Below are 25,728 nucleotides of genomic sequence, written 5' to 3' on the forward strand. Positions count from 1 at the left end.
AATTGAATTGCACGCTAAATGCATCAATGATTGTTTGTGGGTACCTGTCATTAGTCTGTATCGTCTTCATTAAATTTATTATCTAATCAATAGTTTTTTTTTTTTTTTGTTCTCTCTTTCTCTCTGTTTTGTACTATTTTTGTCTCTTTATTCGAATAATTTTTATGCAATAATAAAAAAAATGCATCAATGAAACCCGACCGAAGAGGAAACGAACAATAAACAAAAATAAAAAAAAAATTCATTGAAAAAAATTTAATTTAATGCAATTTTTGCTTTTGTGTTCATAGAATAGTCGCCAATAGAAGTCGCCTGAGTTGGGCGCCATGCTGTTAAATCATTCTTTCAACGTCATTTTACAATAATGTTTGTATATTTATCTAAATCGAAATAGTTTATAGTTCTTGAGAATGCATCTGTTTTCATCTGCTAGCAATTCTCATTTTTATAGGATCTTAGCCAAAAATTCCCAGAACTGTTTGTTTTATTTTATCATTTTCTAAACAAAATTGAATTAACAATGGAGTGTACTCTTAAATATGTTAAAATAAATACCCTCTATTTCGGAGAGTGGATGGGAATAACATTTGCCTCCCACGATCTAAATGTGGTTATCCCCTAAACAAAAATGTACATGTCAGCGCGGTTGATTCAATAAAGGGTTGTAAAAATTTCTAAATTTAATTCAGAGAAACAAAATAACGGAATGTACCCTCAGCGTTAAAGAAGAATGACAGCTCGAACGAATCACATTGCAGTCAAAATGTTTTGGCAATTAAATCAAAAAAGGAAACGTGAGGATAATAAGTTCAAAGACAGATCCTGAGAAGAGATCCAATAAAACTATATAAGATCATATGTCAGAAGTTTTCTTTAAGAATAACATTTTATGGGAAAAAACATCAATAAAAATGTACAAAATTTATTGTGACACATGCACATGCACATCTGTCTTTCTTTTTTTGTTAGATTTTACAATCAAACACGTCATTAAAATTATTTTATAGCTCTTTCTTTTTGTAAAAACACTTGAGATTGATTAATAGTATCAAATATCATTTGTAATTACTGTGATTAACAACATTAAATTAAATGCAACTAAACCGAGACTACTCGTGATCAATTGATTACCTTTTGCCAGTAGTATACCCACAATACCCACAACGACCACGAAACCGAACAAGGTTGGCTAAACCACCGCGCAAACACCACAAACCGACACTGAATATCCCCAACAAGTCCCAGGTGACAATCCCGTATTGCGAGAATGACACACATTCTTTAAGAAATTAAACAAAAAAAAAAAAACAGTATTTTGCTTGCATTTTTTGAGTAAATTGGTGCTAAAGGGCAAGTCTTGGAAGCTTAAAAAATCGATCAAATGAAAGTAGTCCAGGATTTTTAAAGTATATTTTCAAATATTCCAGAATGTTGTTTTTGTTTTTTAGAAGCCATAAAACAATTTTTTTTACTTTGGCTGAAACATTCAAATTTTTACTTCCAATCAATGTTTTCGTTGATTTTGTTTGTCTGTACGTGACATTTCTTTCCTTTTTTTTCGAAATCTCTGAATTAATTACATAAGTAGTTCAATATTTTGGATTTGTCGAAGATGAACGAACATTTATTCGATAGGAGTTAGGAGACAAGTGTGAAACGATACCGTCTGAAATTATGAATAGTAAAAAGATAGTTTTGTCTGTACGTGACGGTGAAAAATCACGATTGCATTTCGGACACATTTCGACAACAAGTTAACAATTTTAGTGTATATTAACGAATTGAAGTTCATTCCAAAAAGCAGGTGTATTAATCCACGACCTAGAGCAAGCCACCTTATTTTTTTCTTTAAATAATTATATTTTTAAACATTCACGTGCCATGGTGCCAAGTCAACAACAGGTAGTCATGCAAGGGTGTTTTGTATCAGCTTCATTGCTGCGCATCAAAAATCAAAATCGGCACCGAAATCTAAAGAGCATGAATGTGTAACAAAATAATATCAGATGACAGATTGATGAACGAACATTTTGTTTTTGTTCAAATTTGTTTTTGTTTTTTGTGCTTCGCTTTGTTTTCATTAATTCAAAACAATCAGATATATACACCGGTATGTATTTGTATTTTTTTGTAATTTTTTTTTTCTCTCTCGTTTTGCTGAATTAAATAAAGCACTTAGTAAATTAAAAATATCAATACGATTTTAGATGCATTGAACTGAAAATTATACTTTGGCAAATTTTTGTACACACAAAATTGCTCTGAAATAATAAAACGATCAAATCGTTTAAAATAATATCAAGAAAAAAATAAAAAACAAGAAAATGTTTTTGGATAATTGTTATTTGGAATGTTTTTGTATGTATTCACTTGGTGAAATTAAGGTTATACTACACGTTTGATTTTTAATAAACAAAAAAAAAAAAGAATAAATAAATACAGAAATTAATTTTAAGTTATTAAAATTATCGACAAAACGAAAAACATAGTACATACAGTGCTGCTAAAAACATTCGAATTTTTTTGTCATTTTCATCAATTGAAATTTTATAACACAAAACAGTATCAAAATATTATTTTAATATTTTTTTCTAGGTCGTTTATATATCATTTAAGCAATTTTAACAGAAAATAGTGATCTTTAATGCATACAAAAAATTTAAAAATTGAAAAATGAAGTAATGAAATGAAGCACAGCAGAGGATTAGTAATGGCTTGGGTTTTTTCAGCTGCAGGCTCTAGCCCGTTACAACAAATCAACGGAATTATGGATCATTTCCATAATAGAGAGATGTTGGAGTCGATAATGGCTCCATTAAAGGAGAAAGAAATGCCTTAACGTCGCCTCTTTCTGCAAGTTATGATGCCAAAAATTCTAAAACCTCATTAAACAGTAGTTTGGGACAGACAATACTCCTGGATTAGAATAGCCGTAACAATTAGCCGACTTGAACCCGATTAAAAATTTGTGGGCCATCTTTAAGTGACGGGTAGAAAAAAAAGAGCACACCTCAGCAACTAACGTACTTGTAGCTTTGAAAAATGACTGGGAGCATATTCCTAGTTCTATTTTATTTAATTTGGCCTAGGTTACTGAGCAAAATATTAACTTTGAAAATTAACATTAAAAAATCCGGTTAGTTTTTCACAGCTGAAATTCTAACTTTACTTAATTTTTCAGTTTTTAAAATTTTTGTATGTATTAAAGATAATTTTTTTCTGTTGAAATTGCTTAACTGATATATAAACGACCTAGAAAAAATATTAAAACAATATTTTATACCAGTTTTGTGTTATAAAATTTCAATTGATAAAAATGACAAAAAAAATCCGGAATGTTATGTATGTAATGTATCCAAATTTTTTTTTAAATAACCATGGGAGGGAATATCATTTTTCTCACAGTACATAGCAAACTGCTCTTAAGTTAAAAATAGGGCAAAAAATTTTTTTAAAACTCATTTTATACTATTTTTGTCCAGACTGTGAATTTTAGTAAAAAAAATTTCTCACACAGAAAACTACCTCAATTGATTCCTTATCGAACCGTGAAAACTATATGTTTCTATGTCTTCTAGTTTTTGGAAAAATTGAAAAATTATTTTATCAGATTTACCTTTTTTCAAAATATTTTTTGTTTTTATTTGTTTTTATTTTTCAATTTTCTCAAAAACTAAAAGACATAGAAACATATAGTTTTCACTGTTCGATAAGGAATCAATTGAGGTAGTTTTCTGTGTGAGAAATTTTTTTTACTAAAATTCACAGTCTGGACAAAAATAGTATAAAATGAGTTTTAAAAAAATTGTTTGCCCTATTTTTAACTTTGAAATCGATTATTTCAAAAACTATTGGTAATATTATATTGATTTAAAAATTAGAATCAAATGCACAATTTTGCCTTTTGGAAATGGTATCATTTATTACTGTAAGTGTTGCCGTTGTTTTTTAATAATTTTTTTTTATTTTGGTAATTTTTTTTTAGAAAAATGCCCCTCCCACCTAAACGGGGGGAGAAAGACCCCCCTCCCAAAGAAAAAAATGTTTGTATTGAGCTCCTCTACAAAAATCCTTCATCAAATCCTGGCGCCCAACTTATCCTACTACGTGCCGAAACAACATTTTTGTTCTATACCTAAAAGTTCCAATTTCTGTATCTGGGTTGAAATCGAAAAATTTTTTTTTCTAAGCCAATTTTGAAGTGATTTTCATAAAAAATACCTCGATCAATTGGGAAATAGATATAGTTTTAGAATATATTTTTTAAATAGCATGTTGTTTTGAAAACATATACTTTAAATTGATGCCGAAGTTGGGCAAATGACAATTTGAACTTTGACATCTTATAAATTCTAAGTGGTTTAACCGAGTTACATGTTTTATACATTGTTAAAAAGGTATATTTATCTTCTATCAGAAACTGTAAAAAAATCGAAAATGGGTAAAAAATTGTCGAAGCTAGAATTTTTTCAATGGGTGAAGGTCCAAAAAACCGTTTTTTGCCCGTAACTCCAGATTTTGATGGTGTTAGGGGATTTTCAAATACCGTTTCGTATTCAGTGCGACTAGCTCTACAAAACCTGATAGGTCTCCGCTCGCGTATATTTTGAGTGTTACACCGTGTAATTTAACTAATTTGAATTAGCTGCCGGGATTCAGTCTGAATGTTTCAAAAAATATTCTTTTTTCTACCTGTTGGCTTTTTTCAAATATTTTTTAGAACAACAAGTCCTACAAATAAGTTCTGTTGTGAGTTTCACGCTAATAAGATTCCATCAAGAAAAAGAGTAATAGTGATTTTTTTTCTGTTGTGAATTACGAGCGAAAAGTTGTTCACATTCGTATTCTGAACTTTTTTTCAAATGCCATGGGAGGTAATCGGCTGAATAATTATCTTAAAAAAAAAAGGAACTTATCTAAAACTATCTATTTCAATGAGAACAAACAAATAAAGTATGATCACATAAGGACATATCGAACAAATTTTTTTTTTAACATATCGTGTTTTAATTTTATATACAATTTTTTATATTTGCGTTTCGTTATTTTCAGACATTTTGAAGGTATTTCTTTAAAAAAAAAAATTAAAAAGCCATGATTGTTATTTTTTTCATTTAAAAGCTGTAACAAATTTTAACAAAGTTTAAACTGAATCGGTCACTGTGGCGTATGTGTACTATTTTTATTTTTGATTAGTTAAATAAGTTTTGTATTTTGCTAAGTAAGTAATGAGATCAGTTTACTTTTATGTACCATTTTCTGGCCATTTTGCCCAGGAAATCCCAAACATAGCTAAAATGGATCTGTGTCACTCAGTGTGAAGCTTTCGAGTTTAGTCATTTTTGGTTTGATTCTGTTCAACACTCTTAAAGTTGTGCTCATGAAATAGCAAAATATTTCCCCACCCTGACAAATTTTGTACCAGTAGGACAGAAATTTGAGTTCGGCCAAATGAGAGCTTAACGGGTGTCAGGCAAATAAAAAAAAAGAAAAAAAAACAAATAAAATTGTTATGTTTGTTGAATATGAAAAATTTTGTCTTTTAATGTAAACGGATTGAATGTATAAAATGTGTACGCCTTATTTTCGTGATTTTACAATGATGTGCAAAATCTTTCACAGTTTTTTCCTAACTCTAAGAAATTTGACAGACTTACAAATCTATTGCGAAAAACAAAACTGCAAATTATTAGGTACCTCTATTCTACCTTTTTTTGTATCAAGATTTATAAATCAAGTACTATTTGTTCGCAGTTCGCCCCAACCTTACCTTCTTCTTCATAAAACATTCATAATTTCTCAATAAAATAAATAAATAAAAACATAATTTTAGTTTAGACCATTCATAATAATGTTAAACGTTTTTATTTGCAAGAAAATGTACTTATCACATTTTTTTTTAAATTTATTTAATAAAGTTCTATGGTATAAGTTTGCAGAGTTTACTAACAACATAATTTTTATTATTTTAACTGTGCAAATAAATTACTAAACAAAAATATGATTTTACAACAAAAAAAAAACATGTTGTTCATTCGTAATTATGTATAACATTAAAAATTATGACTTTTTTTTATATAGAATATTGATAGTTTTGACTTAACATAAAACATTATAATGTTATCGTATTTTTATATAACTACGAAACAAAGGAAATAGGCAAAAAATTGAAACAAAAATGTTTAACTAAATAGTTTTTAACAACAATAAATTAGAAACGGAAATTTTAAATTTTATATAATTCATTTAATGGTTAGGTAAATAAAGTAAACCCTCCTATATAATATAATTTGAATTTTAATATGAAATAATATTTTATTTTGTGGAACAACTTTATCAAGAAACCAAATCAAACATTACAACAATTTAACTACTTTGATATCTTTAAACATAAACATTCGAAAAAAACGAACAAAAATTATATAGAAAACTAACAAAAACGTACGATATTTTTGTTTATGATGCACAATCTCTTGACTGATAGAAGAGAATATATCCCGTCTCTGAGGACTTCTGAATGTCCGAAGTGAGTCCGTAGAAATCTTCAATTGTTGATGCTTCAATCTTATCAACCATATCATCGTCGAATAGCAGCCACAAACCATGACTTTTAACAATGCTTATGTAATGTCCTCGATTCGGACCGGATCCACAATGTATTACAACAGCCATTAAGTTGTACAGCCGATCTGGATTCACAGCATCATCGGATGTATTGAACAAACGCAGTTCCAATGGAAACACAACTCGATGTGATACTTTGATGTGTCTATTAAACTGTTCCATGTATTTGAAACGTTTTAGATGTAAGGCAAGAATCATTGGTAGCTTCTTAACGCGCATTCGTTTTTGAGCCTCTTGGTAGCTGCAACAGTTGTCACATTTAAACTTGTTGTCACTGCAAAGAGTTTCTGTGTTGCTGAAACATCGCAGACAATGGGTGATGCTTGTGTTCTGATCCACATCGACTTGTAGATCGAAGAAGTTCTCATCTTTGCTACTTACAGTCTCACAATTTAGGCAACGAGTCTCACTGGTAAGGATGCCTTGAAAAATCTCATGGACCCAAGTGGGCTCGGTAGGACCTTCATTTGTTCCATTACTGCTTCCATTTTTACCTTTGGTTGTGTTGCGTTCGGCCAAAATGATTTCGTTTATGTGGTTTATAAGGAAATTTAAAAACTCATGAGCATCTTGTTGCATATAATTGTCAAATTCTTCCTTTTCTTTTCTCAAACGTGCAATAAACTTTTTCGGAGCAATTGAGCCAACTTTCTTCTTTTGTGTAGCAATGTTATAGAACAAATCAGCCAAACATGAGAGAAGAGTCTCCTTGGAACGTTTATTCTTTGCCTTATACTCAAGAACTTTCTCTCTAAATGGCTTACAGAAATATAAAGCTTGCAACACTGAATTACTGTAACATGTGTTGCCAAAGTTTACGAGGCCAAAATAGTGTTCATTGGGGGGAAATAATTCACTCCCTATTTCGCGTTCCAGTTGTGACACATTAGCACCCATATTTGATTTTATTTTTTTGAAATATTCAATGGTGAATTGTTTATTGATTAACAATGTATTTAAGATTCTTCTGCACACAGATCAGTTTTTTTTGGAAACAAGGTTAAGTCAGAAAATGACTCAAAACATTATATCTGACGGAAATTGAAACACAAAATCAAGTCTGAAAATAAATTTTGAAGAGAGGGGATACGTGAGTAAAGCAAATTAACTTTTTTTTTTTTTTGTTTAAATAAAAGTTAAATTGTCTAATTTTTTTTGTTGTATTGAAAATAATTAAAAAAGAAAAAAAAAACAATAATATTAAGAACTAAATTGCACTTGTATCCCCTCTCCAAAATTAAATGAAAATTGAGGAAAGGACAATAAATGGAAAAAAAACAAGAAAAAAAACTAAATTTAAATTACAAATAAGTTGTTCCAAATTATTACACGACTTTATTTTTCTGTTTCTGAGAAAATATTATATTTTTATAAATTTATAATTATTTCTGTAACGATATAATTGTATACATAAATATTATTTAATAATTTTAGGAGGGTTTACAAGAGCATAACTATAACTTAATTTATGTTCTTAAAATAAATACAATTTGATAATATAAAAATGCAAAACGTTGTAATAAATTCTAAGAGTAATAACGAATTTAAAGAAACGTATTTTTTAGAATATGAAATCTACATAAAAAAAAGTAGAGGGGAATACCGAATTATATTATAGTGAGGAATTTTTTCACTGCGGTAATATCAGGAAAATTTTATCAAAGGATTAAATAACACTGGGAAAAAAGTGTTTTGTTTTAAAAAAGTTTCATAAACTTTTCTGAAGGTTTTTGGGGTGTTGAACTCGAGTCCGAAGTCAATAATTTTTTATCAGCTTGCGTTTCGAGATATTCTCGTTACGTGGTTTTGTTTCAGGAACAAAACAATACACTGCTTAAGGTTTTGGGTGTGTTGTACACGAACTGGAAATCGGAATTTTTCTATCTTTGAAATATTCCCGGTATAAAAACTCAATAATCAATTTTTTGCTACTTGTTAAGCATGGAAATGCTTACTTGTACCCGTACCACCAAAATTAGAGCTGAAAAAAACTAAGGGCAGATTTGAAATCAGTGATGCCAAATTAATAAAGAACAGTTAAAAACATTATTAAACAAAAAAGGTCTAATTTCGTTTCCCACAAACCCAGAATAGGTGCCTGGAAAGAACACTTTTTAAGACAGCCAAAATTCCGAATAAGCGCCAGTTATAGCGATCAGGAAAATGAATCAGGAAACAAGAAACAGTATGAAATTCATAATTTTTTCCTGATGCTCGTTTATAGCGATCAGGAAAACTTAAGTCAGTTGACACACACAAAATCTACCTACTCTCTTCTTTTCCTGATTGAAATACAAACGAAAAATTTTTTGAAACACTTCAGGGGAACGATTTGTTTCATTTTGTTTCAAATGCCAATCAGCGAAAAATTGAATTTGCATCAGAAAAATAAATAAATACAATTTAAACAACATACAATTTAAACCCTAAGGTAGAAAAGTCTCAAGACTCAAGTCGCACAAATCCTTAAAGCTGTTCAATGCAGCAGATAAGTGGTCTGGAGCATGCAACAACTCATTTGAAATATCTGGAAAGTATGTTCAATGAACGGAAGCTCGGAAAAACTCAACCAGGAGGCGAAAATGGGTTTGACTTTAAATGAAAAAAAAATGTAAATGATGTGAATGATAATACTGATAATACGAGGACATCGGAGAATTAATCCTGCCAGCCGCTGATTCTTCAGAATACGAAGGCATTTTAGCAGTAAAGCTTTTTCTCCAGTTTGTTTTTCGTTTTTAGATTTCAACATTAAAGATTTAATTAAAGCGTTAAACTTTAAATGAACTTTTGTAAGGATCAAAACAGACCTCACCTATTTTACACATTTTTACCCTTTTTGCAAAACTTCAATTTCTGTTGGACAGCTAGTTAAGGTGTGTAGTTTTAGGCAACAAATGTTCAGCTTTTAATTTTAAGTATATTAGGTCTTAGGTCAGACTTCTAAATGTGCCTTACAAAAAAGATATACGCCAACAAGAGCTTCAGAAGTCAGTTCATGAATCTTTCGAATTTGTTAACTTGTATCTATTTTGGAAGCCATTTCAAGGAGTTGAAGTTATTTCTCATCAAAATACTCGTATATCATCAAACTTTTTTTGCGGCCACAAAAATAAGCTAAAACATTTGAAAGAGCCAACATACATACATAAAGACCTCATACACAAAGAAAACATTTATACATGTTTTTTTTTTGCTAAAGAGACTGTCTTTAAATAATATAATGTGAAAAGCATCTACGTTGCAAAATTTATGTCAAAAGAAAAGAATCATTTTAAATTAATGTGAACACAATTTTATTTTTCTTAGTATTTTTTTTTAATTTCAATAAGAATGCACATAAATTAATAATAAATCAATTCATTCTTAGCAGACATATTTATTTTGATTTGAATATAATTTATTCGTATTAAAATAAAATAAAGTTCAATTTCAGAGTTTAAACGAATTCCATTTATTTTTATAAGAAATCTAATTACATATTTAATAAGACCATCATTTTGATTCTAAGTGCCTTATTTTTTTCTTTGTAGATATAGAAAGATTTCCTGTATACCTACGGTCCGTCCCGGTTTACCCGGGACTGTCCTGTATTTCTACAGCTTGTCCCGGGTTTTTATTTAGGAAATCCGGGACGTATAAGTGTCTCGTATTTTGTTATTTGACCCGTGATTGTACCGTATTTGCAAATTTTCTGATTTTTGTATTCAAAATTTTAAATACTTTCTACGGAATACAAGGAAACAGTAGTTGTAAAAGTTTTTTTATTTTTTTTGGATATAAGCACTAAGCCTAGTACGCTGCTGAAGCAAAACGAACATTTTTCTAAGTCTCCACAGTAAAAAAATAAACCCTTGGAGCAACGTCGTTTGCGATATCGTTGAGTTGGTTTTGTATGAAAATTTTCGTTTCTAGGCTTTATTAGTTTTTAAAATTTTTCACAATTTATTAAGTTCCAGCTTGTGTTTGTCAGCTTGAAAAGCTACACCTGGAAAAGTTTTTTTCGAATAATGAGGAACATATATGGAAGAGTAAAGAACCCAGCTACATTTCAAGACTTTTTTAAGCATGTTAAAAGTTGGATTATACAATTTCAAATCATTTAATATAAAATTAAAACGTTAGAAAACAGCTCTTACGATTTTGATTAAAATATTTTTTTTTTAGAAGTAATGAACAATACCTATTATCAAACCGTTTTCTTGATTTCTGATTTCGTAATCGACTTAAAGAAAATTCTCGGATAAAATAGTTTAAGAAATTTTATATCAAAATAAGGAAAAATTATGAAAACTCATTTTTAAAATAATTAATTTATATATTTTTTTTTTTTTTGAAAAATCAATATTTTCAAAACGATCCAACGAATTTTTCTGTCCCGGGTTTCGCTTTTAGAAATATGGTCACCGTATGTATACCTAACCATTTTTTTTTTATCAAAACGAAAATTTTTTAGACAACCGCTATGGAATAGTTTGAAAAAATGGAACATCCATACAAAAAGTGCTTTAAAACCTAACTGATTTTGGAGCGTTTTCGTGAAAATTTTCGTTTTACTTGACATAATTCTATGGAAAACACGGCTAAAAACTTGCTTATGGTTGTACTTTATATATTTTGCGAAAAGAAAAAAAAACGATTTAAAAATTTCGAGAACTTTAATTTTGACTTGCAAAAATTATTAAATATGTATATTGCAAACCAAAAGAAGAATATTTATGCTTAGTCAATTTTTGAGTAATCTGTCTTAAAACTGGATAACTCACTAAAAAATGAAGACTTTTCTTTCAAAATCCAGAAACACCCTTCTTCGAATGCAAATAAAAAATTATTCCAAATTCTATGATGAAGATAATATAGTAAGTAGTAGCCATTACAGACCATTTCCAAATCGGAACTCGGAAACATGTTGCCCATTAAAAAAAAAAAAACTAACATTGCACATATGTTATTCATTTTCTTTTTTTGTTTTTAATCCCATTCTCATGCTCTGGTTTTTTTTTTTTTATTCCTCAAAAATTTCGATTTCGTAAGTTAAACAGCAAGTATGTCTCTGACACAAAAAAAATACTATTAACACAAGGGGGAACATCAAAGTTGTTGCACTATCAACATCTTATGGTAGCAGACAGACAGAGCGACACATAAAATTATACTTTCTAATATTAGCCCCATAGAACTGAAGACAGGTTCATTAATCTTGATAGAGTTTCCACTTCTCTTTGTGTATTTTTATTTCTTCTTCTTTTCTTTGTTTCACTTTTATTTGATTTGATAGTTTCACTCTTATCACGAATATAAAAATATTTAAAGAAAAATCTCATAAATTATTAATTTGTTTTTTTGGGTGCGTACTTCAACCGCCCGTCTGTTGTGTGCTCCCACCAAGCAATCGGTGGCCGAATGAAGTTTGTTTGAACGAACGAGAAAGAAAAATAAATATTTTTTCAAGGACCACCCACACGAGATTAAAATAAAGAAATAAATTAAATTAACAACTAATACGAGTACATAAATTTTGAAAAACGTCACTTTTTTCTTTTTTTGCTGAAGGATTTCCGCAAAAGCGGAACGCGTACGTGGTGTTTCACCATCAACCGCTAGTTATACAATAAACAAGGATTTCTTTCTTAGCTGCTTTTCTTTGTTGGCAATAAGGAATAAGGTACACTTGATGGCAAAAAGTGTCTAGCCTTCACCATACAATACATATACATGCGAAGAAATGAGTCCTTTGGAGGATATACAGTTGTATGTAGACACAAGTGGGAATGGTTAAATGGTTGAGGGCATTAGGGTGGTATTCCAGGAGCGACACAATTTTGAAGTGCGCCTTGAAACAAAAAAGTTTTGAAATACAAGTGAGGAATGTAAAGATTCAAACAAGTTGCAGTTTTGAAAGAAAACTACCGAAGCTCATTTATTATTTATTGATTTTTTTAACGAAAAGTTGAGGGCGATTTCCATGTTTACACGGGGCGATTATTCCAAAGAAAACCGTTCCTGCTCTCACTCCCTTCATCTTATCCGCAATGCAATGAATTTTTTTTCCACAAAACTTTTAGAATTTATTCGCAAGGAATGATGATTAATATTTGAAACGATAAAATGATTCGATAAGGAGTCGGAGCCACCATTGGAGTTGATATGGGGGAGTGAGCGAGAATATAAACTACTAGACACTTCAGAATAGACAACCACTACTATGTTAGGTCGTAATCGTTCAGAGATTAGGGTTGGAAAACGACTTAGAGAGAGAGAATTATTGGAAAAGAAAAAAAGGGCACATGGACATTTGATCCTGCTGCTGCTGTTGATTCATTAATTAAAATTAAATTCCTAGCAGAAAATAAAGAATTTATGCAGGATTCAACAATAAGAGTCCTTGCATAGCAGCATAGAACAGAACAGAACGAAACATCTACATTGCATACTTGTTTGTTTCCTGTTCTGGTTTGTGTGACTAAGAGTCATGAATAATCACAGCGGTTGTCAGTGTATTTATGGTTGCAAACAGAAAAGGGATGTTTTATACGACCATTAATGCTAAATAAGAAGGGAGAATAAAAATACATATACCTAACTTACATACGTACATATAAGGGGAATTTAATGCTTTTGAGTGAGTGACTCATGAGGAAGTTGAATAGAACCTTTAAAAACACAGGTTATGCGAAAAAGAGACACTATTTATGTTTTTTTTTTTTTTTTTTTTTGGTTTTGCCATTGAAGAAACGGAAATACTGAAAAAGTAGTTCTTTAAAAATAAAAAAGATCCGCATGCAATTTGTGATTGCGAGGAATGAATTATTCAGTGTATCAACTTTGGATGACTCATAAAATTTTAAGGATAATATTTTTATCTGTCAACTTTAAGAAGCACTCATAATTACTGTTTAAGAATACGTTTTTTGTTTTACAACTTTGACAAAGATTTACGATGTGCATGATTTTAAAAAAATAATCGTTTGGTATTAGAGAAGCAACAAGCTTGGCTGGAGAAACTTGGAAACTATCTTTTTTTTATTCCGGTGATAAATTTTGGGGAAACAACAGTCAACACAGAATAATTGTTGTTTCTGGCCTTAAATATCAGGAGCAACATGTTGAACTCAAGCATAGATTTAACGAGCAACACGTTTGCAGCAAATTATTCTTGTGGAAATCAATTATAGGTCACTTTTCCGCAGGAAGAGATACTTTTTTATACGCTCCTGATATTTTGTCGGCTTGTTAGAGTAAAATGACGAATTAACGTTTTCTTTAATCGCATCAGCTATAACCGACAATTGATAGGAACATTTTAATTTCGACTTTGATCAATTGTTTATGAACTGTGTCGACGGAAATTAATTACAATACGTGATAGCTTTTGTGAGTGGAATGAAGTCATTCAAAACTGATGTCCACATGTTGAAAAAAATAACTTTTTTCTTCTTCAAAATTTTGCTGAACTTCTTCATTTTAGGCATTTTAAATTCAATTTTTATAACAAAATATTTCGGGAAAATATAGGGTGCTTTCATAAAGGCATGGTTGCGCAAATCTGACGAATGCAAAGCTTTCATTAATGCAAATGACAAATGTCAGGTGTTCATAAATGAAAAACACAAATATTTGCAGCGCAAATGTGCAAATGAAAAAATTCCCATGCGCAATGAATTTAAACTTGAAGAAAGAAGGATCATGACGTAAAAAAATGATACAGCTTTCCTTTATTTCTCAATTTTGTCAAAATATTGATTGGATATTCAAAGTTCAAGTCAAAATAACAAAAATAGCCGCGAATTTCTTGGATATAATAAATTTGTAAATATTTAGAGAAATGTTAAAAAAAGTTTTTTTTTTTCTTCTTAAAGGATGGAATTAAGGTACATGTTTGTTTTGGAGAAGAGGCTGAATTGAAACTTAAAAATTTTGCCAAATGACGCAAATCAGAAAAAAGTGTTCATAAATTCAAAGTAAAATACATGCGCAAATAGTTTTTCTGACATTAGTCTGATCGCAAATGACCGCATGTAAACAAAGCAACCATGCAATTATGAAAGCACCCATATTGGTACAAAATTACATAAAAAAAAGCCTTTTATTGAACTAAAGAAGGCAATACATACACATACATACACGGTTAAAAATTCTGGAGTATTTTTTAATACAGCTCTTGTATTAAAGCAATTTTCAATACAAAAAATATTAAATTTTAATACCTCCAAAATATTAAAATTATATTTAATCTTTTTTGTATTTAATTTCAATATTTAAGTATTAAGTTCACTACTTGTAATACAAAAATTATTGGAAAATAATCTCCGTGGGTTAAATTCTAATCTTTTATTGAATTTTAATACCGCTGTATTACATTTAAATATAATTGTGTTAAAATATAATACAAATTTATTAAAAACTAATAAAAAAAGTATTAAATTGTAATACGAGATATTAAATTTTAATCAAACGTCAGCAGCCACAGTACACATAATAAGGTAATATATTCCGAACGTTGTCAAAATTTGTTTGTCAAAAATGGGCACCAATCTGTCAGGTCGGCCTTTAATTTTTATATTTCAATCGCAGTAAACAGGAAATTTGTTTTTGTTTTAATTTATAAAATGTCATTTGAAAAAATTATAAAATAAAAAATAACAAATTTCCTTGTGTTTCTTCGCGGAAAATGGTGAATAATTGTTAACAAATAAGTGGTGTGCGTTTTTTGTCGGTAAATAAAAGATATAAGATTTACGGTAGCTGACATTGGTCGCCAAATTGTCATGTTTTGACAATTTGGCGACCAATATCAGTTTGAAAAAAAAATTTTAAAAATCCATTCTTTGAGGTACCTTTTCTAAAAAAATATTTGGAACGGATATTTGTCAATTTGTACTAATTTGAAAGCGCTTTGTGTTTTTTCGAAGCAAAATACATACATTGCAGATGAATTTTGATCGGCAATAAGATTTTACATGGCACAGTTTTGTGTTTGATGTTATTTATGATTAATATTTATTTTCAGTAATGAATTTAGGAAAAGAATACATATTATTAACTTTAAATACATTAGGTATTGAATTGAAATATTTTTGTATTATCTTTTAATAAAATTCTTATTAGAAATTAATATGAAAAGATTAAATTTTAATATGCAATAATTGAAATTTAATACATTTGGTATTAAATTCTAATATAAACTCTTTTATTTTTTAATACAACTATAATACATTTTAATACATTTTTTATTAACTAAAAAATTTTAATATTTGTCTTGTATTAAATTTTAATACATTTCTGGTGTAGATTTATATGTAACCCAAAAAGTATTAAAAAATACTCCAGAATTTTTAACCGTGTAGATTTAATATGGAAGAAGTTCATCAAGACAAATACATATTCAAATATTGAACTAACGAAGGCTATAGAAAGTGTTTTTATACTTCACTTAAAACATTTGACGAAATTTCATTTTCACTAATTTGACAAGTTCCAAATTTAAAGATTTGATGGCATTCCACCTACAAAATGAAAATTTAAATTTTCGGATTTTCGGCAAGGTTTTTTTTTTTAACCTACTCTCTTCTTAAAACACTCTCTATCATTCCACTTTTATAGCCTGCTTTTACTACAGCTGAAATGAGATAATTTCGCAAATTAGGTCAGTTCAAATAACAAATTAATTTGTAATTTTGTTAATTTGACGAAATTTCATTTTCACTAATTTGACAAGTTCCAAATTTAAAGATTTGATGGCATTCCACCTACAAAATATAAAGGTTTTTTTTTTAACCTACTCTCTTCTTGAAACACCCCTAATTTAATAAGAAAAAAAAAATTGATTTTTATGTATACAGAAGATCAGTTCTTTTTACGAACGTTAGCTTCGGAACTGCAAGCTTTGGGCAGTAAAAGCATCGTCTTAAGCACCTGTTTCAGGTTCGATAATTTTAGCTGGAATTATGTTAAAGTTAGGAGGTTATGGATTATTAGGATTTTTCTTTTTTTTTTACAAATTTTAGGATTTAAATATATGTATTTATTGACACAAGGTCTTTGAAATCTCATTCAACATTTACTTTTAAAACAAAAGAATATTTCATATTCAAAGGAAGAGAACTAGCGTCAATTCGCTACAGACAAGAGACTAAACGATTTTGATTTGATTTGATTTTAGGTATCCATATTATAAATACCCTCAGTTTAAATATTTTAATTTTCGACTCTCGTGGTTCAACGCTTTATAAAAACTCCTACTTTAACGATTATTTAATGAAATTACTCACTAAAATTCGTTCATGCAAAACTTTTTTTTTTTAATTTACACTCCGCTTGTTCTGCGACTCAACAATTATATTACGTTTTTTTTACAGAAGTTATTTTGTTATTGTGGCGCAATAGAAATGATTCTATTTTGCCAAGCAATATTATTATTCATTTTAGTTACAGAGTTACAGTTTTTATTATACCTTAATTACGTATCAAATTAAGTATTTTAAACTGCATAATTCTAATAATTTTTTTTTTTAAATAGATTTTTCAATACCTAAATTACATGCTCATTCAATCTATATTCTAACAATTTATTGTTCCATTACCCATTACATCTATTTTATACATTCGCACTTTCCCTACGCCAAGACTTTTTTATTGGATAAATTTATTGCAAATTATTTAAATAAATAACATTAACTTTCAATTTCGATTCTTCATTCATCTACAACTATATATATTAAGTGCTTACTTTCGATACAATAAATACACATTCATCTAAAATTTTAAGGACTTTTGGCTAAAAAGAAGAAAAAAAATATCAAGGACATTAAGCCATTATTATGATAAGGAGAGAGCAAAGAAGCATTCTTTCCCTATAAATTTCTTTTAATGGTACTTTAACTCTGACATTGGGTTTTGGTTATTTTCATTTTGCTCTTTTCTCAACGATAAAATATAATTATAATTTTTATATATTCCAGATCGGTTTGCAACGCAGTAAGTAGTTGGCCAATGTCCAAAATTATAACAAAGACTTTTTTTATAAAAAAAAATATATATATTGAAAAATAATCTAAGACTTAAATACTAGTTATGTAATAATAAATATTATGTACTTGGGAGAGGATATTAAAGGTAAATAATTTATTGAATAAAAAAAATCTAATTTATATTAAAAAATAATATGCATACCGTGTATATGTATGGTTAATCATCAATTTTAATGCAAGCATCCAGCACTAAAAATTTCTACTAATCAACATCTACAAAAGCTAGTTTTTTTTTTCTTATTTTTTTTTTTTTTTTGTGAGAGTGCTTATTTAGTTTTACATAGAAATTTAGTTTGAAGCTTTGCCTGAAAATAAACAAAAAGAAAAGATTTATTAAATTAATTATTCATTTTAATGATATAATAAAATAAATTTTTAATAAAATTAAATGCCATATACAAAATATTGTGTATAATATTAAAATAGTTCAAAAACTGCTATAAACCCACGAGATACAACTATGATAATAAAAGTATAACAAAATGTAAGAACCGAAGTGTTCCGTCTTTATTGGAAATAAGTTAAGCTGAAGTTAATTGTAAATAACACGTTTTATAAAACAATAAGAAAAAAGTGTTCCCGTCATGTGTTGGTCAGTTGCTTGTCTTGCCTGTTTTTTAGACTTTTGTCAATTAGAACTTAATGTACTATTTTCCAAATTGCTTTGGTGACTAAGAAAACTTAGAGTAAATTAACATCAAGTAGCTAATATTTTTTTATCGAAGACATTTTGCAGATAATTCATTCAGGAGCTATATTAAACTCATCAGTCACCACTACCTCAAGTTAATCAAAAAATATTTTACAAAAAAAAACTACCGACAAAAATTAGTTGGAGCTTTTTTAGAACATTGGGAATGCTCTGAAAAAAACAATAACAAAACTATCACTTGATTAAAGTCGAAGAAAATTAGGATAGACACTCCACACAATTTGTCAATTCACGTAAAAGTTTTTGTGTTTAATGTTTACTGACAAACTAATTTGATCTGTTCGGTTAGTGACATAATAATTTATATTTTTTATGGCTGTTTTCGATATTTTTGCTACCATCAAAAAACATATCCGATATTCAATATTATAAGGCGCTGCATCAACAACAACATCATTAAAAAATATGGATAGTTTTGAAAATAAAATTTCGAGGAACCAGAAGTACGATCTCGAGTAGATCTGATAAAAAAGAATTTTTTTAATGTTTCAATTTTCTCAAAAACTAGAAAGCATTAAAACATATGGACTTCAGTATTTGCTAAGGAATCAATTGTGACACTTTATTTTATCAGACATTTTTTATATTGTAATCCACAATCTTGACAAAAATAGAATTTAATGTGTTTTTTAAACTTTGTTTCTCAATTTTTTACTTTTAAATCGATTATTTCAAAAACAATTGATTTAAATAACTTTACTTCTAAATTTGAATAAAGTGTACAGTTCTAGCTTTTGAAAAAGGTATCATTTTTAACTGTAAGTGTTGCCATTGTTTTTAATATTTTTTTTATTATTTAAAGTCATTTTTTTAAAAATTGCCAATCCCGCCTAAACGGAGCCAGATAGACCACCCCTCCTTTAGTAAAAAAAATTATCGTATTTAACTCCTCTACAAAATACCGTTATAAAATCTCGGCACCCACGATATAGTACCCTCCCCCATTTTTCCTTCACTTGTTTTGGTACGATCTTTTTTTAAAATTAATTTTCTTTTATCAATTTAAGAAGAATTGAGCAATATAAAAGCACGGTTTTTATAGTAAATTTGATGAGGAATACGATAAAAATAAATTTAACCGTTATAAACAACAGTAAAACATAGTTTTTAGGCTTTTTTCTCAGCATTTACCAGTAATTTCGACTTCTTACGCCTGGGAATCAGTCAAAAATATTTTTTTTTTTTGAAAAAAGAAAAATTGATGTAAGTAGATCTATTGATACTCAATACTTTTTAGTTTTTTACTCAAACAGCTTTTCGATTAAAAAATTATTTAAGCTTTAAAAAAATTAAAAACTAAAAGAGCTTATTTTTTTTAATAAAGGGGTGCGCGCAACCCCTAAACATCATCGAAAAATTCTGAAAAAATTAGGGTAGCATTATTTTGTGTCGAGAAAACAAGTTTTCGGTAGAGCAAATCAAAATAATGAAAAATAATTTTTTTGGTCCACCCTAATCTACAGTCATTAATAACTGGGTTTTTTTTTTATTTTTAACTTTATTTGTTGTTTGTTCGTTTTAAAATTTATTATTAAAAGAAGGTATTTAAAATTGATTTAATTTTATATTTTTTTTTTTCTTGAGATATATTGTAGACCTACTGCAGTATATTGCAATCTAATGCAATCTAATGCTTTCTTTTCTCAAATATACTAGGCTCAAATCATCTAAAAGATGGCAGCGCTGGATATAACTGCACCTCTAAAACACTCTAATCAGCACGTTTAACCTCATTTCATAGACCAAATGTTCAAAGTAAGGGTAAATACTGGAAAAAACCACCGAATTCCAAATCGAGACCCACTATCTTTTTCATGCATTTTAAATCAACATATGGTGCCATATGTACTTCTTCAGGGGTTCTTTATGATGATATGATGGCTGAACTCGAGATCCTGGAAAAAACTAATCCACATGTGTCACGTGACATTAACAAACACACACTGCAATGTGCAACTGGGAAACAGGTCACACGAACTATTCAAAGCATGTAGAGTAGATAGTATAGTTAGATATGTAGATGTTATAAGCATGGTAAGTATAAGACAATAGGGTTTTGACTGTGGTTTACCATTTGGTATTACCATGGTCTTCCCCGAAAGATGGAAGATAATTTCAAAAACATATGCCATCCTCCATCGATATGACTACTGTGCCACAGGCATTTATTGGAGATTTAACATGTTAACAATTTAACAATGTTATGGGCTATTTTCTAATAGTCTTTTTATTTTTTTGCATTGCATCGAAGTCAATCAAATTTTTTAATCGAGAAATTAACAAAAACATCTACCTCACCATTTATTTAACTGAGTGTTAATATTGCAATTACTTTTTTTTTTGTTCCAACACCAATTGTAGATATACGAGTACCTACTCTTTGAAACAAGTTAATCAATTCGTCGCCAACGAGTGCCAACTTAATATTTGATATATGTTCATTTCCAACTTTGCCACTATCATGTGTTTCCTTTTTTTTTAGTGGTTATGTAGTATGAACATAAAACATGTTCATACAATGTGCAGACATTTATCAACCAGACACAGATCAAATGTAGAAAAAAAAACTGAGAAACAAAACTTTCACATGGCAACAAGTATTCATTTTTTTTAATTAAACAACATTTACATACATCGATCATTCATGTCTCATATAGTAGATTCAAAGTCTAGACAAGACATGGAGAGCTTGTATTCTTTTTTTTTTTCTTTTCTGTTCAGTTTTGTTTTATTTTGTTCCGTTTGAAAATGTGCGGAAATCAATTATTGTTAAGCAATCTTTATCTTTACACATTTTTTTTTTCTTTCCATCCAGATGAAAATATAGAGGGTCACAGTTGGATTGCAATTTAATTGTTAAGAAAAAACGATTGACTTGTTTCAATTCCAGATGTTTTCCGTAAATGATTATTGTCTTAAAATTACTTCCATTTTATTCAAAGATACTAATCAATTTAAAAACAGCTGTACGGAAAACATTACTCAACGATATAATCGAGTAACCTACAATTTGTTTATATTGAATGACATCACTGGCATTGTGAATCAGAGTAATAATAGCAAATAAAATACAAAAATATGTCCTACGTAGTTGCTTTTATATAGTTCAATTGTTTGAAAATGTTAAAGTTTTGACCTTTTTTTCGTCGATTGGTACTAAATTGTTACCAATGTCTTTAATTGTTAAAAATTAAAAAGAAGTCTCAATAGAGGCAGTCTTAAAATAAATAAATATCGCCAATACATGGTCATTTATAACAGTTATAACAGTTTATTTAAGAACGAAATTGGCAAACTGCATACTATATCTGTTAAATGTCACAATTATGAGTAACTCTATCTATTACAATGTTAACATGTTTATTACAGTTATGGGGTACGAAATGTTCAACGTTTATACAATAACTATTATACATGTCACAATTTTGAGTTTCTGTATCTGTTATACATATAACAATGTTAACATGTTTGATTATAGTAATTTTTTACGCGAAACTAATACTTAACCCTTAGACCAAGTGAAAGACAACAGTCTACGATGCTGTCAACACTCCCGTTTTTGTATATCACATTTAAACATGTCTACGATAAGATCCACGTACGACTTGTGGCGGCACGTCATTCAACCTACATTTAAGTTTACTTTGTTAAGCCTTTGTTATTTTGGTGAAATTGAAATCTGAGCTATGAGCGCACAGTCACTCTGTGTGAAGGAATTAAAAAGCATTAACTGAAAAAAATTACCATCATGGATTGGAGGATGATATTGTAAACTCAAGAGATAATATAATTGTATTTTTAAGGTAATCTTTAAAAAGTAATGCGCATGCGAATAACAAATTTAAGTCTATCTTCAAGTTTCACTTAAGTTTCCATAATTTAAAGAACTCAATTCATAATAATGTAAACGAACAGAACCAAAATAAATCCAATCGAACAGTATTATGATACTTAATTTACATGCAGTGTTGAAGTGAGTTTGAGTTGAAATAGATTTGGATATGTTCGATTCCACTCGCTCAGTTACAACGTTTGTATTTAGAGCAGGATGATCCAAATGTTTCTTGATCAAATTGATCAAGAAACTTTTGAATCAAATTGATCAAAACACTTTAAGCACATTAAGTGAGAAAAAGGACAAGAGCTCTAAAAGTCTAAAAAACTAATAAATTTACCAGACGTACAGACTAATATGCTTCTGGAACTATTTTAGAAACTATAGCAAATAACGAATTTGCTCACTCATGGAGGTACTATTAACTGATGTCAACTGATCTGTCAGACAGAAATGTACACAATTGTGTAATTTTTTCAGTTATTAACTGAACTGTCAGTTGAATCTATCAAAGTAATGGACAGATTCTGTGGTTAAAACTTTTTAAAAATTAACAATTTTATAAACTGTTATACATATTGTTATAAAAATGTTCTACATAAATTATACAATAATTTTGTTTACATAATCAAAATAAAACATACAATTTTGACCTCCCTTTTATACCTGAACAATTATATCTTACTTAATATTCAACAATTAACACAATTTTCTGATGCCTAAAGGAGACTTGTATTTTATTTTTGGATAGCTCTCCAGCAAGAAAATGACGCAGCCCCTCTGCATGCATGCATTTCCATAAAAAAAAACGTCGTACACATCGTTAAGGTGTTTCTATTTTAAATTGAAAACTATAAAGAAAAATAGACCAAGAACAACCCCTATGACTTTTGCTAGAGTAGTTCAAGGCTTTCCATTCTGACTACATGAGTCGTTTTGGGGTCCAACTTGTTTTATTTTATGTCTCATTTGTTAGCAAGCGCTATGTTCAAAAAAAAAAAACTAAAAAACCCACTTATTATATTCTAAATGAACTAAGAGCTCTTGTGCTGGGAAATTCATTAAGTCAAGACCTTGCAAAACTTTCTAAACAAAAGACAAAAAAGATACATAAAAAGAAAGAGATATAGGTACAAAACACAAGTCTCCGTTTTCATCTGATGATGATGATGATGAGAGAGCTAAAAAATTTAATATTCCTTAGACATTCACAACCAAACACAGATGATGAACGAAAATAAAAGTGTGATTCAATGGAATGCCTAAGAAGAGTCTCTGCCTATATACTCGTATCTCAAGCGATAAAAGGCAACGAGCAAAACTGAATATTACCCACCACCATCAGCCACCCATCATGGGTTGGTTTTTGTAGTATGGATATGGAAGAGACTTCTTTGTTATATTCGCCGGATATACATTCCGACTTGAACATTAATTACTATTCCGCACCGACAATAATTTTAATTAAGATTAAATGCCATAGACATGGTTAAGGGAAGTACATACTAGTATATACACACAAATATACACCTTCCCTTCTTTCCTCTTATTTGTTAAAGAAGAGGTTTTTGTTGATTGCCAAATGGAGCTAAAAAAAAAAAAAACAAAACAGAGTAAAATAGTTATCTGGCTTTTGTGGAATTTGCATGAGTGTTTTGTGGTAATGGCAATCTGGATGCCTATATATACAGTTTGGCAGATAACTAAGTCAACAGTAATGTTAATCTATAATGTATATACAATTTTGTTTTTTTTTTTGCTAATTTTGCATTGTAAATTACAGTGAACTTTATTTGGCACTTCAAGTGGTAAAAGGCTTAGTGTTAAATGAGATTCCTTATACGAGTAGGCCTACGTTTGTTTCTTGTTCAGATAATAGGCACAATGTGCATTGTTTATGTTTATAAGTTCTTCCGAATGAAACAGTGAACTGAACAGAACCTTATTGTGTGTGCAGTTTACAAACGTGAAATGAATAATGCGTAAGTTATTGTAATTAGCTATTTTACTGCAAGTTAACCATGAACTAAATTTGAATTGTTGAACCTGATGCGACAAAATATAGGTTCGATATTATTGAATTTGAGGAATCTAAAATTAAAAAAGGTGTGTGTACTTACGCACAAGCGTTTGAAGTTATATTTCTTTATCGTTGCATATTTGGATGCATATTAATTTATCAACAATAGCCCTGTTCCTTTGGGAGGTGGCAAAGTACTACTAGTAGTTTACTAGTGATTTTCAATGAAACGTACTTTCAACAAATTCAATACAAATCGTATTGTCGGTTCATGAACGGGCAGAGCACAAAAATCTATATTTTTCACTTTACCGCAAAACCCCAAAAATTAGTACTAGAAAAACGTTCCTCGAAATGGGGGTAATCTCTTCAAAACGACTGATACACTATTATATTAAGGTAGTAGGTCCTAAATTAATTAAATACAACTTTATTTCTTATTGACTGATAAGAGACCGATTTCTACAAAAAAAATGCTTTTATGCACCTCCGAAACACTTAGGCCATAAGTAATTTTTTCTTTTGTTTTCTTGTAACTTTTTTGATACAAATGTATGTATATTACAGCCATAGATAGATTGCTGAGTAAAAATACCCAAAAAATGCAAAATTATGAGTGTTAGACTGCATTATTTATTCAGATTCTAAGAGCGTTCCCGGAAATGACGTTCCCGGAAATGACGTTTTGACCTTAATTTATTTTTATTTTTTATGTCACAAAGTTAAACGAAATATTTTTGAGTTTATATTGCAGTGGCCTCGATTTTTGATCACCAAAAAATTAAAATTTCAATCTAACTATACCCAACACAAGCGTTCCCGGAATGACGCACATAATTTTGAAAATTTTTTGTCACTAAATTGCATGCTTGGTTTGGAGTTCAAAACCATTCTAAGAATTGTTTTTGTATTTTTAACAAGCAAATTTTACGTTTTTTAAAAGTTTTTACTGAAACTTATAAAATGAAATTAAAAATATAACATAAAGCCTAGTACGCAGACATAGCCGTATTTAGGGGGGGGGGGGGGTTTGGGTGTTTAACCCCCACCCGAAATTTTTTTTTCAGAAAATCAAAAGATACCTATATTATAAACATATACAAGTCTAATATGTGCAGCACTAAATGATTTGTATTTGTATTTTAGTGATTTGATTACCTATATGAAAATCTCCCTTAAAATCACTACCAATTTTGCATCGTTGCAAAAAACCTTTAGAAAAGTATATCTTGGTTTCTGTAACAAAAACCTTGTTGGCCATACTCAAAATAAAAAAAATGCGAAATAGAAATGCAATGGAAGAAAAACTTGTTTTTATTTCTAAAAATTATAAGAGAAAGTAACGGGACATTTTGTTCTTCTCAATATTCTTGTTTTTTGATCCCCTTTAACAAAAAAATAGTAGGGTGTGGCTGCAATACTCGGTTTTATATAAATAGCATTTTTATATGGTGCGATTATACTTTTGCAAAGCACTGTATTTACAACATTTCGTTATTCTTTTGTT

General features: G+C 29.2%; 1 protein-coding gene across 1 annotated transcript in view; it reads right to left on the reverse strand.

The window, feature by feature from the left end:
- Positions 1 to 5,638: 5,638 nt before the first annotated feature.
- Positions 5,639 to 25,728, reverse strand: part of LOC129916467 (ubiquitin carboxyl-terminal hydrolase 46) — a 46,817-nt gene continuing 26,727 nt past the window's right edge. Inside the window, exons 2-3 of the mRNA XM_055996445.1 lie at positions 17,797 to 17,959; positions 5,639 to 7,684 (exon numbers count right to left, since the gene is read on the reverse strand). Of these exons, the coding sequence (XP_055852420.1) occupies positions 6,457 to 7,521 (1,065 nt within the window). The 5' untranslated portion in view covers positions 7,522 to 7,684; positions 17,797 to 17,959 and the 3' untranslated portion in view covers positions 5,639 to 6,456. The remainder of the gene's footprint in view (positions 7,685 to 17,796; positions 17,960 to 25,728) is intronic.

Source organism: Episyrphus balteatus, chromosome 3, assembly GCF_945859705.1.
Source record: "Episyrphus balteatus chromosome 3, idEpiBalt1.1, whole genome shotgun sequence".
In the NCBI taxonomy this organism is placed as follows: Eukaryota; Metazoa; Arthropoda; class Insecta; order Diptera; family Syrphidae; genus Episyrphus; species Episyrphus balteatus.